The sequence below is a fragment of the Tripterygium wilfordii genome, chromosome 6, assembly GCF_013401445.1.
Source record: "Tripterygium wilfordii isolate XIE 37 chromosome 6, ASM1340144v1, whole genome shotgun sequence".
Taxonomy (NCBI): Eukaryota; Viridiplantae; Streptophyta; class Magnoliopsida; order Celastrales; family Celastraceae; genus Tripterygium; species Tripterygium wilfordii.
In genome coordinates, this window is record NC_052237.1 from 10437901 (window position 1) to 10453138 (window position 15238).

At 39.1% G+C, this 15238-nt stretch overlaps 3 protein-coding genes and 1 long non-coding RNA gene across 6 annotated transcripts; 1 reads left to right on the forward strand and 3 right to left on the reverse strand.

Moving 5' to 3' along the window:
- Positions 1–554: 554 nt before the first annotated feature.
- On the forward strand, positions 555–4656 carry LOC120000818 (cysteine-rich receptor-like protein kinase 10). Of its 2 annotated transcripts, XR_005468662.1 has the most exons (9): positions 555–1532; positions 1731–1853; positions 1989–2110; positions 2202–2412; positions 2555–2792; positions 2888–3038; positions 3154–3465; positions 3923–4402; positions 4437–4656. XR_005468662.1 is itself a non-coding variant. In XM_038848961.1 (8 exons), exons 1-7 carry the CDS (start codon positions 650–652, stop codon positions 3463–3465), a joined length of 2040 nt encoding a protein of 679 aa, XP_038704889.1. In that variant the 5' UTR covers positions 555–649; the 3' UTR covers positions 3923–4656. The 2 variants fall into 2 exon arrangements, 1 of the variants encoding a protein (XP_038704889.1); XM_038848961.1 differs by having other exon boundaries at positions 3923–4656.
- Positions 4657–5127: 471 nt separating this feature from the next.
- On the reverse strand, positions 5128–7060 carry LOC120000820. 2 transcript variants are annotated; one of them, XR_005468664.1, is made up of 5 exons: positions 6627–7060; positions 6211–6543; positions 5976–6128; positions 5795–5884; positions 5128–5443 (listed from the first exon to the last, which is right to left on the reverse strand). It is a non-coding gene; the product is annotated as an uncharacterized LOC120000820 (long non-coding RNA). The 2 variants fall into 2 exon arrangements; XR_005468663.1 differs by having other exon boundaries at positions 6211–7059.
- A 940-nt stretch (positions 7061–8000) lies between these two features.
- LOC120001044 (ras-related protein RABB1b-like) lies at positions 8001–11262 on the reverse strand. The gene is made up of 6 exons (XM_038849257.1): positions 11155–11262; positions 10369–10508; positions 9413–9495; positions 8872–9076; positions 8675–8743; positions 8001–8335 (listed from the first exon to the last, which is right to left on the reverse strand). The coding sequence occupies exons 1-6, from the start codon at positions 11198–11200 to the stop codon at positions 8252–8254; spliced, it is 627 nt and encodes a 208-aa protein (XP_038705185.1). The 5' UTR covers positions 11201–11262; the 3' UTR covers positions 8001–8251.
- A 767-nt stretch (positions 11263–12029) lies between these two features.
- Positions 12030–15227, reverse strand: LOC119999849 (protein SIEVE ELEMENT OCCLUSION B-like). Its single transcript, XM_038847617.1, has 7 exons — positions 14730–15227; positions 14526–14630; positions 13969–14417; positions 13778–13887; positions 13553–13695; positions 12956–13447; positions 12030–12859 (listed from the first exon to the last, which is right to left on the reverse strand). Exons 1-7 carry the CDS (start codon positions 15180–15182, stop codon positions 12233–12235), a joined length of 2379 nt encoding a protein of 792 aa, XP_038703545.1. The 5' UTR covers positions 15183–15227; the 3' UTR covers positions 12030–12232.
- Positions 15228–15238: the final 11 nt, after the last annotated feature.

Below are 15238 nucleotides of genomic sequence, written 5' to 3' on the forward strand. Positions count from 1 at the left end.
ACTCCCCCTGAATTGGCAGGCTTGGCGGCTATGGAAGGAAAGAAAAGCATTGGACCTCGCAGACCCTTTTTTGATAGAGTCATGTCAAGTCCAACCAGAAGAGGTCCTGAGATGCATACATATTGGGCTCTTATGTGTGCAGGAAGATCCAGCAGACAGACCCAACATGTCATATATTGTGGTGATCTTAGGGAATTCTTCAATATCACTCCCTGAACCTGGACAACCTGCCTTCTTTGTTGGTAGAATGGTTGCAATTCATAACTCATCATCAATAAATCCTTCTGTGACTGTAAATGAAATGACTCAGTCCAATGTGTCGCCTCGGTGATGTAAATATTTTGCAGAATAATGGGCTTCAGGTACAAATGGGGTCACACCCTGTTGCGGTTGATCTGAGTTTCCACCCCACTGTGGCCATCTCCGTCAGTCAATCAATCAATCAATGTCATCGGAAAAAGAAGGTTAATAAATGTCGTTTTTTCCCTTCTCTGCTTAATTTTCCACAAATTTGACTGATTTATGGTCGTTCTGTTTCGTACTCTCTAAACATTGGTGGCTTGACTTTGCTTTTATTGAATATCAAGGTACCTCTGTCTTGCATTCCCATCTATCTGTTACTGAATAACCCATAAACTGGGTCTTGTATATGTTTGTTTCCAGCCGTTCATTCATCTCCTTCAACATCCTATCTGCTAAACCAAACTATTTACAAGAAAAAGACTTTGCGATGTCTACACTCAAAATCTCCATTGCAATTCTCTGTCTATCTTTGCTTGCTCTGGCAATTGAAGCAGATCCTTCTTACCTTGCCTGTTCATGTTCAAATACCACAACTTTCATCCAAAACAGCACTTACAATCACAATCTCAATCTTCTCCTTTCCTCGCTGGCCTCCAACGCCACTGGCAACAATGGCTTCTACAACACCACAGTTGGCCAGGCGTCTGACACAGTCTACGGCCTCTTCCTCTGCCGCGGAGATTTAACTGATCAAGTCTGCCAAGAGTGTCTCAACTTCGCTACCCAGTTTGTACTAGTACAGTGTCCAGTACAAAAGGTAGCCATAATTTGGTATGATGAGTGTTTTCTACGCTACTCAAACCAATCAATCTTCTCTACTGTGACTGAGACACCAACGCTGCAAATGTGTAACTCAGACAACGTTATAGAACAAAACATATTCAACCAGCTCGTAGGAGCCACAATGAATGATACAGCTACCCTGGCTGCAAGTAATCCACCTGGTACTAAAAAGCTTGCAACAAATGAAGCAAAATTTACGCTGGAGCAGACGGTGTATGCACTTGTGCAGTGCACGCCGGACCTGTCTGAGGCTAATTGCAGAGGATGTCTTGCGATAGCTATTTGGAATCTTTCAAGGGTTTGTCGTGGGAGGCGAGGAGGAAGATTTTTGTTGCCTAGTTGTGACGTCAGGTATGAAACCTACCGCTTCTATAATGAATCTGCAGTTATGGCTTCACCACCTGCATCTGTACCGGCTCTTCCTCCTTCACCTTCAAGGACTAAAGGTACGGTTTAATTGTTTTTCCACAATTGTCTTGCTCTTGTTTCTTACTTTCTTTACCTTCAACCGTCCCTTCTTCCCATATTGATAAACAGTGATATTAATCAGCAAATAAATCATGGGCTCTTGGAAGGAGGGGTGGATTATTTATTTGAATTCATGAACTTTGCACGGCAGATTGTTGACACATCTGTTTATGCAGGAAAAAGACAACCTTCGTGGAAGAGAATTGTCACGATTGTTGCTGCAATTGTTGCATTAGTGGTGCTTTTCCTTGTGGGTTACTGGTTGTTATGCCGGAGAGGCAAAAAGAAATACCAAAATGGTAATGAACACAATTTCTATAATCATGGCATCCTCTGAAGAAACATTGTATTTCCTTTTCCTTGTAAATTGCTCTGGCTCTCTTCTTCTGTCTTTTGAGGAGCGTAAAATATTTTCCTTTTGCATTATTATGTAGCTGGGAATGATATTCCGACTATAGAGTCATTGCAATTTGATTTGGGAACCATTAAATCCGCAACACGAAAGTTTTCAGATGATAATAAGTTAGGACAGGGTGGATTTGGTGTGGTTTACAAGGTAAGTAATTAGATATTTTAGTCATTGTTTTCCCATCTTGATGTTGGGAAACACGAAGTGGCCTACTCTGACGAGCGGGTTAAATTTTCAGGGGACACTTCACAGTGGACAAGATATAGCAGTGAAGAGGCTATCAAGAAGTTCTGGTCAAGGTGCAAAAGAATTTAAAAATGAGGTTGTAGTGGTAGCCAAGCTTCAACACAGAAATCTGGTCAGGCTGTTGGGATTTTGCTTAGAAGGAAAAGAAAAGATTCTGGTCTACGAATTCGTGTCTAACAAAAGTCTAGACTTTTTTCTATATGGTATGATGCGTATCCAAATGCATGACTGACTACATTTGCCAAAATGTTTGTCTTTTTTTCTGTGTAACTTTGATTGTATTATATGCATTGAATTCTTAATCTCCATACTTAGAATTAAACATTGGTTTTAGTTAATCTGTAGATCCTGAAAAACAAGGTCACTTGGATTGGCTAAAACGTTACAATATCATCGAAGGGATTGCTCGGGGTATCCTTTATCTGCACCATGATTCTCGGCTTAGAATTATACACAGAGATCTCAAACCAAGCAATATATTATTAGATGGAGATATGAAGCCAAAGATCTCAGATTTTGGAATGGCAAGGATTTTCGGAGTTGATCAAACTCAAGGAATCACAAATAGAATTGTTGGAACTTAGTGAGTTTCAATATCCTTATGTTTATATTATGTATTATTATCATACTCTCTTTGTACCATATGCTACTTGTCAATGTAACTCTACCTCCTTTTAGTGGATACATGCCTCCAGAGTATGCGATGCATGGACAATTTTCTATCAAGTCCGATGTCTATAGTTTTGGAGTTTTGGTTCTGGAGATTATTGCTGGAAAGAAGAACAGTTCTTTCTATCACATAGATGTTATTGAGAACCTACCAAGCCATGTAAGTATGAACTTTCCTTAGGTATTTTATCAACTTCTATATCAAGTAACAGAATCACCCCTGAACGGGAGAGCAAAGCAGGAGCACCCTAAATTTAGTTGATTAATTATCACAGGCTTGGAAGCTTTGGAGAGCTGAAACACCATTGGAAATGTTGGATCCTACTCTAAGGGACTCCTATTCAAGAGATGAAGTAATTAGATGCATACATCTGGGGTTATTATGCGTCCAGGAAGATCCTACTGTGAGACCCACAATGGTGGACCTTGTGTCTATGCTACACAATTACTCTCTGAGTCTTCCTTCACCCCAACAGCCGGCGTTTTTTCTGCATGGTAGAACAGAGCATAACTCATCTCAATCAACAACCAAGTCATTGCCATCATCGGATAATGAAGCATCAATTACTCAATTGCAGCCTAGATAAGTATGGTGTCTTCTCTTCTTACATAAGTACATAACAAATTCTGGATGGTTATTGTAGTCTCAGAATTTTTTTTATGTCAGCTTCAATTGTACCCAACTCAAATTGCAGAGATTCCTCAATTGTAATTTCTTTGTTTGCTGCTTTGTTTTCTTCCTTCTTTTATGGGTCACTAAGCAGCAGCAGAAAGTGCATCAGATCAGCACAAAGCCTAGTAGGGAGAATACTTCCAAAGATATTCTCTGCAAGGAAAATCGCACTCCCTGGTCACCTTGATATTAGTCCCTTAACATCATATTTTTGGTTCTTTCTTGCACTGACATCATTGACCATTTATTGCATCATCTGGGTTTTATCAAGTCTGTGGTGATGCTGGGTTTTATCAAGTCTGTGGCTTATAGATTATTCACAGTACGCTAGATCAGGAATTCATTGTGTGAGTGCATATATTGTTCTGCAGAACTACCCAATGGAGATTGGAGGCAATTATATTGGAGCTCCTCTGTTTTACCATGGCTACTCTGTTTTCTTTCTCTGCTCCGAAACAGGGGGGCTAAAACAGAGACGATGAAGGAATAAAACCCTTCACAAGAAAACTTAGTTTAAAGTTCTTAAGCATCACATATTCTCTGTGTTTCACTACATTTCAGAAGCAATGATGTTGAAGCTCCTTTGTGTATGGCTACTCTGTTTCTTTCTTGTGCTACGAAACAGGGGACTGAAGCAGAGCCAATAGACCAGAGTCTTAAAGGAGGCAAGAAAACCACTATTGAGAAAGCATTAGCTTAATCTTCTTCGGTTTCAAAAGTCTTTTTTGTTTTTCCCAGTTTCACTGATGCAATCTTATTGGAGCTCCTCTGTTCCTCTCCTGCCCTACGAAACTGGGTGCTAAAGCACTGACCCCCTGAAGAAGCAATTTCGACCAAGTCTGATGCTGAAGGTCTCTTTCATTCAGCCTTCTATTTTCTGAGAAGGACTTGCTAGACAATGAAAATTGGGTGTGAAGGCAAAAAGAAGACCGAAGGCACCAAGTGAGAATTGAAATTGACATCGTTTAATCTTCTCATTATTTTTGTTTGCATGTATAAACAAGTAAAGATGACCACTATTTTCTGTAGTAAAAAGCTTTTATTGCACAAGTCATAATGAGGTAGTCCAGGCCCTTCGACCATGGCATCTCTGACTTTTCTCACATTACTCATTCCAGAAAATACTTCACTGCTTTGGATTAGAATATAAACTAGATGCACACCCGTGCTACGCGCATCTTGTATGGACAATATTGAATAATACTGAATAAACAAAAACAGCAATAGAAGAAATCAAAATATAGAATTAAAATGCTGCATTCCATAATGTTTTCAAAAACCTAGTGAAACTAAATTTAAAAAATCAAAACATAAAAGAGGGAATCTTCTCCATCAACCAAAACCTGTTGAATCAATGCTTGATTCAATCAAGCACTCTGCATAATATCTTCAGTAGTGAGCTTGGTACCCTTGTCCTTGCCGACAACAGCACAAAGCGCAAGCTATGAACCAGGCCAAATACATTCAGGAAATCAAATCCTAAAGTGAAGACCTCTAAAAGAGATTAGTGATGGGCAAGTTTATAGATTTGTGCAGTGATATGTGAATCATATTGATATCATATACAAACAGTATGTTAGTGGGATCATCAAAATTGCCAACCCTCACAGTACTTGAAAATTCAATAGCTTCACATTTGCTTTTTAAAAAATGAATCGGTTTTCTCCAATAGTAAACAAATGCAGCACCGTCCATAAAATAACAATGTTTAAACAGGGGAAAAAATTAAAAGAAAAGGGGGCCAACTGGTAATGATTGTACTCCAAAAACTGTCATTAAGTAAAAAAAATACTAACTCCTACATTGGCAGGCGCAATGGCGAAGATAGCTGCAGCTTCCATGACCCAAGATAGAGGGTTCCACATAAACCCCAAAAACTTCAGCTTGCTCTCCTACAAAAACCATAATCACATCCAATCCAGAGTTTACTCAGTTAGTGGTATTTAAAACAAAAATCCAATTTATGAAGAAGTAGATAACAACCATAGACAGACTCTAAGCAATTAATAATAGACGTTTAATAACAAAAATTTGAATAGGTATGTATCCTACATTCTCCCATCTATTTTCACAAATAATTCTATGACATTTTATCAAACAGGTGCAAAGATGTCCAGAGGATTGAACAATACTAATCACTACATAGGAGGGCAAACAATATCATTAGAGAACACGAAAGATTAAAAACAAATTGAAATCCATTAAAATAATAGTCCTTGATGAGATGAAGCCTTTAAACATACTTGTTTTCAATCACCACAGGTTATGACCAGAAGTTGCCTCTCCTGGGAAGAGAATGCCAAGCCATTCACACCATCAGCATGAGCATCAATCTAGATGAGAAGGGATGAAAACATAAAAATATTTTCAGAAACACACAACAACCTCTAGTTAAAAGAAAGGAGTGAATATTCTATGCCTCACCTGACTTTAAACCTATTGGTTTCAGTAACTGGTATTTGACAAAATGAATAACCATAAGGGTTCCATTTCTGCTTACTACCCAAGGCTCGTCCGTGACAAATTTGTCAAAGCTTCAAAAATAATTTATCATTTACAATATCTAAGGAGCTGAACCTGAAAAAAGAAAAATTCAAAGCCTGATAAGGTTGTTTTGCGATTTTTTAATCAACTCGGAACCAAGACAGAAGATACTCACCGTATGTCATCTGATCTTCCATTTAAATCATTTGAATCCAAGTGAGGATCTTTTCCTCTCAGATCTGGGTCACCAATTTAGCGTAGTTAGTGCAACCTTGTATGCTTTTCAACCGGTTTTTGATATATTTCAAAAACTTGCTTTGTGCCGATGTGTGCAACCAAAGATTTATCAACCACCAAAACATTGAAATTTCTTGCCCAAAATCAAATTGCACCAGAGCAAGAAAAGAGAGTCAGGAACCCATATGTACATAAGTCGTATATAAGCAAAAACGTTGGCACGATACATTCACGGAAACCAAGGACGACCTGAATAACTGCATACATGAATCTGACACAAAGAAATTTAAGGAGAAAATAACTGCATATTTACGAAAGTGAATTTTGAACGTCGATAATGGAGAGGACACATACATCAATAATGGCTCCTGCTCTTGCAGACTCAGTAAAGGTAGGAGAAATGTTGAGCAAATCAAACCTTCGAATCAAAAACGATATCTTCACTACTATTAAATGCAATTCGCTATCCAAGAAATTTAAGGAAAAATAGCAAAGCAAAGAGTTATAGAAAGAGAGAGAACACAGGTGAATCTCAGCCTACAGTTCGTGGGCAGAGATTTTGGAAGGGAGGTAGCGTTCAATGTTGGGTCCATCCAGGTCGAAATCGTAGGTACCGGAGATCTCCAAAAACAGCCGTCGCAAAGAGTACAGAAAACAAACGGGCTCCACGTAAAAACAGCCGATACACTACGCCACACACTCCTCTGAGACTCTGACTCCGCAAAGAGAAGCTGAAGAGGTGAAGACGCGTGAATTAAATCCTGCAGAAGGAGATGAAGAGGTGTTTGAGAAATAGTAAAAAACAATAACTTTAATCCATTTTTTTAATTTAATTGAAATTATTATCTAAGTGGCAATAATATATTAAAAATTCAATAAACTTTCTCTCAGTTTCCTTAATATAGTATTGTATATAAGTTAGATAACGTGGTAAAAGTATACAAACACACACAATTACGTATCTAATATACATATAAACATTATATGCACTCCACATTTTATTTAACCAAAAATGATATATGTACATAATTTTGATGTCCATAAGTGTCCATAATCTAAATGGCAAAAGGAGAAGTGGGGACCATTTAATACACTAAATGGTCCCCCACACTTCTCCTTTTACCACCTGAATTATAGACACCAAAATTCTAAAATTATAGACATATAATACTTCCGTTTATTTAGTGCACCCAAAATACACCATCTTAGAACACTCTATTATCCCTATCACATAACCCCAAAACCTCTATAGTTGTTCTCAGCTCGAGCATCAGCTAAGGCACGTAGTGTTGTCGCTGCCGCCATTGCCTCCTCCACCGAAACCCATCACCAAATCTGATTCCACCAACCCTTACCCATCTACTTTCATCCAGACCGACACCATTAGAGACCACAACCACAATATCCCTCCCATCAAATCTATACCCAAGACAAAGAGATTTGTGAAAAATTAGAGAGAGAGTGGGGTTTGTCTGGGTTCATGAGAAGCTGGTGAGTGTACTTAAGTTAAATTTGGGGGTGCATATAATGTTGATCAATATATGAGTATAACCATTCAGCCTCCACTTGGAGAAAATTCATAATATTTGCAAAATCATCCAACACTGCCTCAGTCAATCTTGCTACTGTGCCAATCAGAGAACAAGTGCCCTCATCTCAGCCATGGCTCATTGATTTAGTTGCTAGATCTTACTTCTCAGAGACCTGGAGCTTTCATTAATAAAAAAACACCTTGAAATTCTTTAATTATAGTTATTTCACTATCATGTAAAAATGAAAATCCCCTCCGGGGGCAAGTTTTCCAGCACCAAAATATTGGCTATCAGTATAACTGTATTCAATATAGAGAAGAGCATATGTTAATTCTATCCATTCAATGTTGTTTTGGATTCGCATAACATTTCCAACATATATTCAAGGGGGATGTGGGAAGCAGGACTGCACAGAAGGATCAAACGTGTAGACGATTTCCGCATCAGTTAACGACAACATCCACCTCTCTGAGTAAGAGTTCCATCTGCTGGTCCCTGGTTGCATCCATAACCAACCTGGATACCTGTTGACTGCAATGGTTTACAAAAAAAGAATAAACCTTCATGTCTTCCATGAAAAATGAAGAAACACCACTACACCAGTCCTAACATTTTGTGAGCTCGGTCGTGAAAATCACACACCCAAGCGGCCAAGCCATAAATCAAAACATATTACACTAATCAGACAAGTCTTAATCTTCTGCTTTACATTTTCTATATTTGCACATACGGACATTACACATAGAAATGCTCCGTCTAAATTAACATACTGCTTTTGTAAGATTGCTACAGGACACCAGAGAGCATTAAGAGCTACAAGAATTCAAGTTGATGCCCCAACACTGCAAAGCTAAAGCAATTATCTATTACCTGGTTGGACATATCAAACACGCCATCCCGGATATTCTTAAGAATCTTAGCAGAAGTCTTTATAAAAGCCTGCAAGAAAGTCCATCATTTAGATTGTTACAAAAAAAAGATTGAGAACGAGAGTTCTGACATTTAAAGAACAGGTTTTATCAACCCATCTAAATTATGATGCTCATGCCCAATTTGAAAAACATCACCTCATCAACAGTCTGAGCTGTTCTTGCAGATACCTCGAAGAATAAAAGCCCATTTTCTTTTGCAAATTGTTCCCCTTCCTCTTTGCTGACGGCCCTACGATGAGCCAGATCACACTTGTTTCCTATGAGTGTAATTGTCATGTTGGGGTTCGCATTCTGTCGAGCTTCCTCCAACCAACTTGCTAAATGATTGAATGTCTCTCTCCTGCACCAAAATCTTCCCAGTTTCAGTAAAAAATAAATCAATACCACAATGAGGAATTGGGGTGGAAAACTCTACATAGAACCCTCTAGCTCTTGACAGTGGAGAATGGGAGCCAAATTCATAGGACTCTACCAATGTATCAGATCTATATGGTCCACCAAACAACAATGGTCGTGAGGCTTCAAACAAGAAAGTTACTAATCACAAATCTGCAATATCTTTGAGATAAATTTCAAAGCAAACAATTTACCCCAATTTTGATGATTATATCCATATTTATACCCTTCCCCCCACCCACCAAACAAGAAAAAAGGACATAGAAGAAACTCCAAAGACCTGGTAATGTCATAAACCAGAAGAGCTCCAGCTGCACTTCTGTAGTAAATGCTAGTGAGGGATCTGAACCTTTCTTGTCCAGCCTGAAATACAGTTCCACATTTCTGAGTTAAGTTCAATTAAAAGCTATGGACTTCCTCAAATTTTATCTGTAAATAAAAAACAAAAATAATAGAATATCAAACAAAGAATAGCTCAAAGACAACATAAGTCGTCATTAGTTTGATTCCATTATAACACATTTATATCTCCTCATTTGGTCACTCGTCTAAGATTCAAAAGAGATAAGACTTTGTGCATTTTAACAGCACCTAGAAGGACCAAACAGCCATAATACTAGACGTATAACAATGTCGGAACCGATGGAGACAGCATATAGAATACACTAGACAGTTCTTGTGTAACTCTATTGAGGTTTGGTAACAGATAAAAGTACCACATGAGAAAGTTGAGTGAAAACAAAATGCTTTACAAGTTACGATCCAACACCTCTCAATTATCAATTCTCAATTGCAGAGGGCTCTTTTAAGGACAAAACCGTGTAGGTCTTGAGGCCCAAAGCAACCAATACTTCTACAAATTGTTTGGGTTGGACTTTCTTTCTTACATGGTATCGGAGCAGGACTCATTGTATTTTCCTAGATTTTCTTTTGAATTTAGGATACAGAACCTAAAAGCGGAGGACATAATTAATGCATTATGGTAACACTCTGGCTCTGGCTAAAAATTGAATGATAAGACCCAAAGTTCCTGCTTTGTTATCAAGTAAATTAACAAATAGCTCACTAGTACCAAGGTTCAGCAATAGACAAAAGTGAAAAATATTATCAAATTCATCAGAATTTCTTATACTTTCCCAAACTTTCTAGGCAACCAAACGGAGAATTAAAAAGATCTAACAGATACTATGGCAAAAAGAATCAGAATTCAAACAGTGGTGGGGCAACAGAACATACAGTATCCCAAATATGGAGTTTGATGGATCGGCCATCAATGGTGACAATGCGAGCACCGAACTCCACTCCAATTGTTATATAGTGTTCTTTCTGGTACCTCTTGTCCGTAAATTGCAGTACCAGACATGATTTCCCTACACCTGCATTGCACCCAGTCAAAACCCAATTTCAGATCACAATTTGATGGAACTTACTTCGATCTTTATAAGCTAACTTCCACACTCCACCAAAATTTTCTACCAAACACCCAAGCTTGCTTATAAGCTTGATTCACTTCACTTTACTGGGTTGAGACTGTAATTTATAGTTTAGCATCACAGCTTACCCCAAAAGGTAGCTTGTGAGGTTGGAGAGCTCAATGCCCATATAAACCCAATATCAAAATCTCATATCTTCGATGTGGGTTCAGTTCATAACATTCCACCACAGCTCACGCGGGCTGACTTTGCACTAGCTAGTCCCAGCGAACCGACGTCACCACCTTAGTGGCTTGGCACTAACTAATCCCGAACAAACACTGCTATGCCAACGTCACCACCCACGCTGCACGACTGCAACTGAGAGACGTGGTGTAGCCTTTGATATCAATTGTTATGAACCTTTGAAGAACCTCACAACAAAAGCTAGCTTGTGAGGTTGGAGAGCCCAATACTCATATAAACCCCACATCAAAATCTCAATACTTCAGTTTGTAACAAGTTTTCCATATAAAACGGAGAACAAACTGAAAATCGCAACAAAAAACAAGATAAAAGGTTTTGACTACAGAGGGAGAGAAATCGTCACCTGAGTCTCCGATGACAATGTGCTTGAAGAGGTAATCGTAAGACATGACTGCTAGGAGGTCGTCGTCTATATGTTATTATAGAGGAAAAACATAAACCCTAAATCTTAAACGCTAAGAAACAATAAATTTTTAAACATGATTTGGAGGAAAGTTTATTTATATAGAGGTCATGAGTTCGATTCCTAAACTAATTAAAAGTGGTATTATTTTCTTGAGTCCCAACATATATCCTTCAATGCCTCCAATCTGTAGAAAACCTACCCAAAGCCAAAGGAGGTTTCCGGGAAAGATTCCGGCCAATAATTTCACTTATTTTTTTATGTTAAAACTAATTTTCGATGCTTCTAATAATAGAGTACAAGAGCATGTCTATATATATATATATATATATAGACACGCAAATCTATACATTTTGGCTAATATGCCAATGAAGGTTAGTGATTTTAACTTCAATTTCATACCATAATATGACCTCCTCATATCTAACCTTAAGAGGTGTTCTAAAGACACTTGTGATACAGTATATGACGGAATAAATTTTGTGTGGCAAAAAATCTATTTTCTTGTAGTGTCAATTATTGATTAGAAGATTCACAAGCTGGGTCAGAATCCAAGTCCATGCGGGCCGGCTCGGCTAGCGAAAGAGTTTCAAATGCCCGACACATCAAAAAAATCAAGATTTAAGTAAATTAAAGAGGGGAAACACGAATCATTAATGTTGTTGTCGTGTAGAGGTTGCGTGATTTGCGGACCGTCCCAGAATAGAATGCGAACGTCATGGGCCGCCTGTAGGGCGTTTTGGGCTGGACTGGGCCATCCACTTTACACCTCTACAAATCGATTAATTGGATGCTAAACAAAGATAAACAAGTTCATTTATTGTACATGAAACAAATATATTGTTTTTTTTTCATATTGAAAGGAAACATACAAGTAGACAAACATTGCAAAATAAGTTACATAGGGTTTTTAACATCAGCAGTGGATGGATCACACACTTATTTCAAACTTTGCCACTCATATTGGCAACCTTATTAGCATATAATAGTATTCCATATAATATTAATGGTCTTCTTTCTAGTCATCACAGCACTGGTACATGATGAACCTATCCATAATCCGGCCACACTCAGAGCATGCAATGTTCTCTGGTATCATTCCTGCAGTACCAGGCAGCACAAGTCGATTGCAGTGATGCTGTGGGTGAATTTTTGCAAGGTAATCATGCATTGCTGGTATAAATCCCTTCTCTTGCACATCTACCTTCCAGATATTATAATCAATCAAACAAGTGTGGAACTGAGGACCCTTTGCCTTGGTGATGTCATGACCACCACCTGATCCTCTGCTAAATATTGCCCATCCACCTTCACTGCTGTCAAAGGTAAGCAGGGAGATGATTTCGCGCATTATGGTATCGTTGTCTGGGGTTTTTCCCAGTTGGTTTTTGGAATGCCACATGCTTTCTATTCTCACCCAGAAGTACCAGATTAAGGTCAAGTCAGACCAGCAGTAGCTCAGCTTATCGACCAAGATTGTCGATATGTTTCTCCGGACACGGTCCTTTGGATTACTCCTTCCTACATAGACCATCTCCAATGGAATACCAGCAGATTGTGCAACAGCGCGTGCTGAGCCAGTGAACCTTCGAATCCACTCCATGTCCTCCCCTCCATACAAGCATATATATCTTCCTTCATTCATCTAAGTAGTGAAGCAAATAAACAGACAATAAATCAGAAAGACCAGATAACATAGTTCTGCAAAGAATGATCATGAATGAGCAATGGGGATTTTTACCCAATTAAGAATGACTGGATCAATGCCTTCCACAAGCAAGTCAAGTCTCCAAGTCTCTTCGTTCCAAAGAGCTTCCTCTCTTATAGTGGTGAAAGGAAAGGCACGACTACCCCAAATCCACATCATGTGGAGGGCATTTGGGGAAGCAACCCGTCCTTGTGGATCAAGAACCACAAGAATAGGCTTCTTCTTAAAACTCCAAACCTCCTTGATGAACTTAATCACCGCGCGATCGATCAATGAAGGGTGATGAACTGTGTACCAAGGCATGCCAGACTGAAGATTCTCAAACTGCTTTTTCCTCGCTTCAGTAAAAGGAACAGCTGGGTCTAGAATTGGAAGCCAAACCACCTCATATTGACTCTCCTGCCTGATGGAATGGTGTCTGGACTCATTGTATATCTGTTCGAGAATCGAAAGCTCTTCTTGTGAAATGTCCAGGTCTGATGTGAGCAGAAGCACATTTTTCCGCTTCAGGACGTCGAGGTTAACCTGAAATGTCCAGGCCATTAATGATCTTTTTAACCTCACTGAATCATCAATGCTAAACTGGTTTGACTGACTGTAAGAATTCAAAAATAGAAAAAGCATACTCACCCTCCTCTTGGTGACTCCATCAACAAGAGGTGGCTGATCTTCCTTTGAAGAAATCAATAGCCAGAGAACTCTCAGATTGTCAATGTGGGTCGTCTGGAATGAACGTTTGAGGTGATTATAACCTTCGTCGAATTTCCTTTCATCTGCATTATACGGTGGCTTGGTTAATATCCACGCAAAAATGGCATTGTTTTACAATGATTGAACTGTAACCAATAAGCTCACCTATGTCCTTATAGCAAATCTCCAGCTGATTTACTAAATGTTTGTGCATGTTGCTGAGCTTGTGAGCCGAGCTTGAGAGCTCCCACGCCTCTTGAGTCGATATTGTGTGCCTGCAAGCAGTGAAAGAAGTGATCTATGGTTCATAATCCAATTAATATAAGGTTAGGATTTCAAGGACACAGAATACATACTCTTGCCCCAAAACAGCGAGTCCTGTAATCTGGTCTGCGCATGCCACTATGCTTCTGATAGCCCAGTAGACAGCCATTGGTATATGAACCATGGCAGTGGACAATGCAGGATGATCTGGTTTAACGTACTGAGATGGGAGCTCCTTAAACGCGACAATGCACTTGGCGATATCTAGCATTGCATTTATAAGATTCATGATTGCTTCAAACCGGGGTTTGAACATGCTCGAATTCTGCAAGACCTCAGGTAATTGCCTAAGCATCGCCACTGATTTGGCAAGATGGTTGGAGGAGTAGGTCTGTCCAATAAGCCAGAACTCTCCATACTGGACAGCAAAAGCAGCTAAAGCAAGCACCAATTTTGTATCCCATGAGTAGTAGGATACCAAGTTCAGTATTGCCATTGTAGTACTATGTCCATCACCACCACTTGCACTCTTGTATGCTATCTGTCAATGTAAGGATAGCTTGACAGTCACACGCTCGAAATATATGAAAAAACAAAATTGGTGTGTGTTTGAATAGGTAAATGATCTGATATTATGTTTTGAGATAACCTCGCTGGAAATTCGATCAATGAGATATCCCACAGAGTCGAGCATTGCAATGAAGTTGGGTGAGTAGGTTCTCTCTTCCAGAACTTCGGTATGTCCTGGTGTGCCCTGCAAAATAAATATGGACCAGAATAACAACAGCAAACACAATTTTGTGTAATTTGTAGTAGAACAAATATTCATCATCAAAGTAGTATAGATTATTACCGATATACCAATGGCATCAAATCTTGGGTTTGCACGACTGATTATGTCCTCAACAAGTTGCAAAAGAGGTTTAACTTCAACAATTTCACGTCCATCGGGGGTGTGAGTTCCTTGAATGTGTTTCATCATCATATTGTCATCAGCTGATGAGAACATAGGCCGGCCATCTCTGGTCAGTTGCTGCCTAATATTGCTTGGTGTTTGCACTGTGTTGAGATTGCCATGGACTAATTGCTGCGTTTCGGTCTTGGCTCCCAAATTGTGAACTGGGTTGAGGTTGGTGTTCATCAGCTGCTGCTGCTGCTGATGAATGTCTGGTTGTGTTTGCTTGGTGGTAGTCAAGCTGGGATTGAGAGGGTTGTTCATGAGTTGCTGCTGCACAATGGTTGATGTTGGCTTGTTGGTCTGCATATCAGTTGGTGTTGGCTTGGTCAATTGCTGCACATAGGCCATATCTGGCTAAACAAAACAACTCAAAATGTTAAGAGGAATTGAAGAAACAATAGCTT

What these genes read in the sequence shown, in the direction of transcription:
- LOC120000818 (XM_038848961.1), top strand. Translation starts at nt 650, where the DNA reads ATGTTTGTTTCCAGCCGTTCATTCATCTCCTTCAACATCCTATCTGCT. An exon ending in TTCACCTTCAAGGACTAAAG is followed by an intron (nt 1,533 to 1,730) that starts GTACGGTTTAAT and finishes CTGTTTATGCAG; the next exon opens with GAAAAAGACAACCTTCGTGG. An exon ending in AATAGAATTGTTGGAACTTA is followed by an intron (nt 2,793 to 2,887) that starts GTGAGTTTCAAT and finishes ACCTCCTTTTAG; the next exon opens with TGGATACATGCCTCCAGAGT.
- LOC120001044 (XM_038849257.1), bottom strand. Translation starts at nt 11,200, where the DNA reads ATGTCTTACGATTACCTCTTCAAGCACATTGTCATCGGAGACTCAG. An exon ending in CATTGTCATCGGAGACTCAG is followed by an intron (nt 10,509 to 11,154) that starts GTGACGATTTCT and finishes GGTGCAATGCAG; the next exon opens with GTGTAGGGAAATCATGTCTG. An exon ending in CAGCTCAGACTGTTGATGAG is followed by an intron (nt 8,744 to 8,871) that starts GTGATGTTTTTC and finishes ACTTTCTTGCAG; the next exon opens with GCTTTTATAAAGACTTCTGC.
- LOC119999849 (XM_038847617.1), bottom strand. Translation starts at nt 15,182, where the DNA reads ATGGCCTATGTGCAGCAATTGACCAAGCCAACACCAACTGATATGCAG. An exon ending in CTCGCTGTTTTGGGGCAAGA is followed by an intron (nt 13,888 to 13,968) that starts GTATGTATTCTG and finishes CACTGCTTGCAG; the next exon opens with GCACACAATATCGACTCAAG. An exon ending in ATCCAGTCATTCTTAATTGG is followed by an intron (nt 12,860 to 12,955) that starts GTAAAAATCCCC and finishes TTCACTACTTAG; the next exon opens with ATGAATGAAGGAAGATATAT.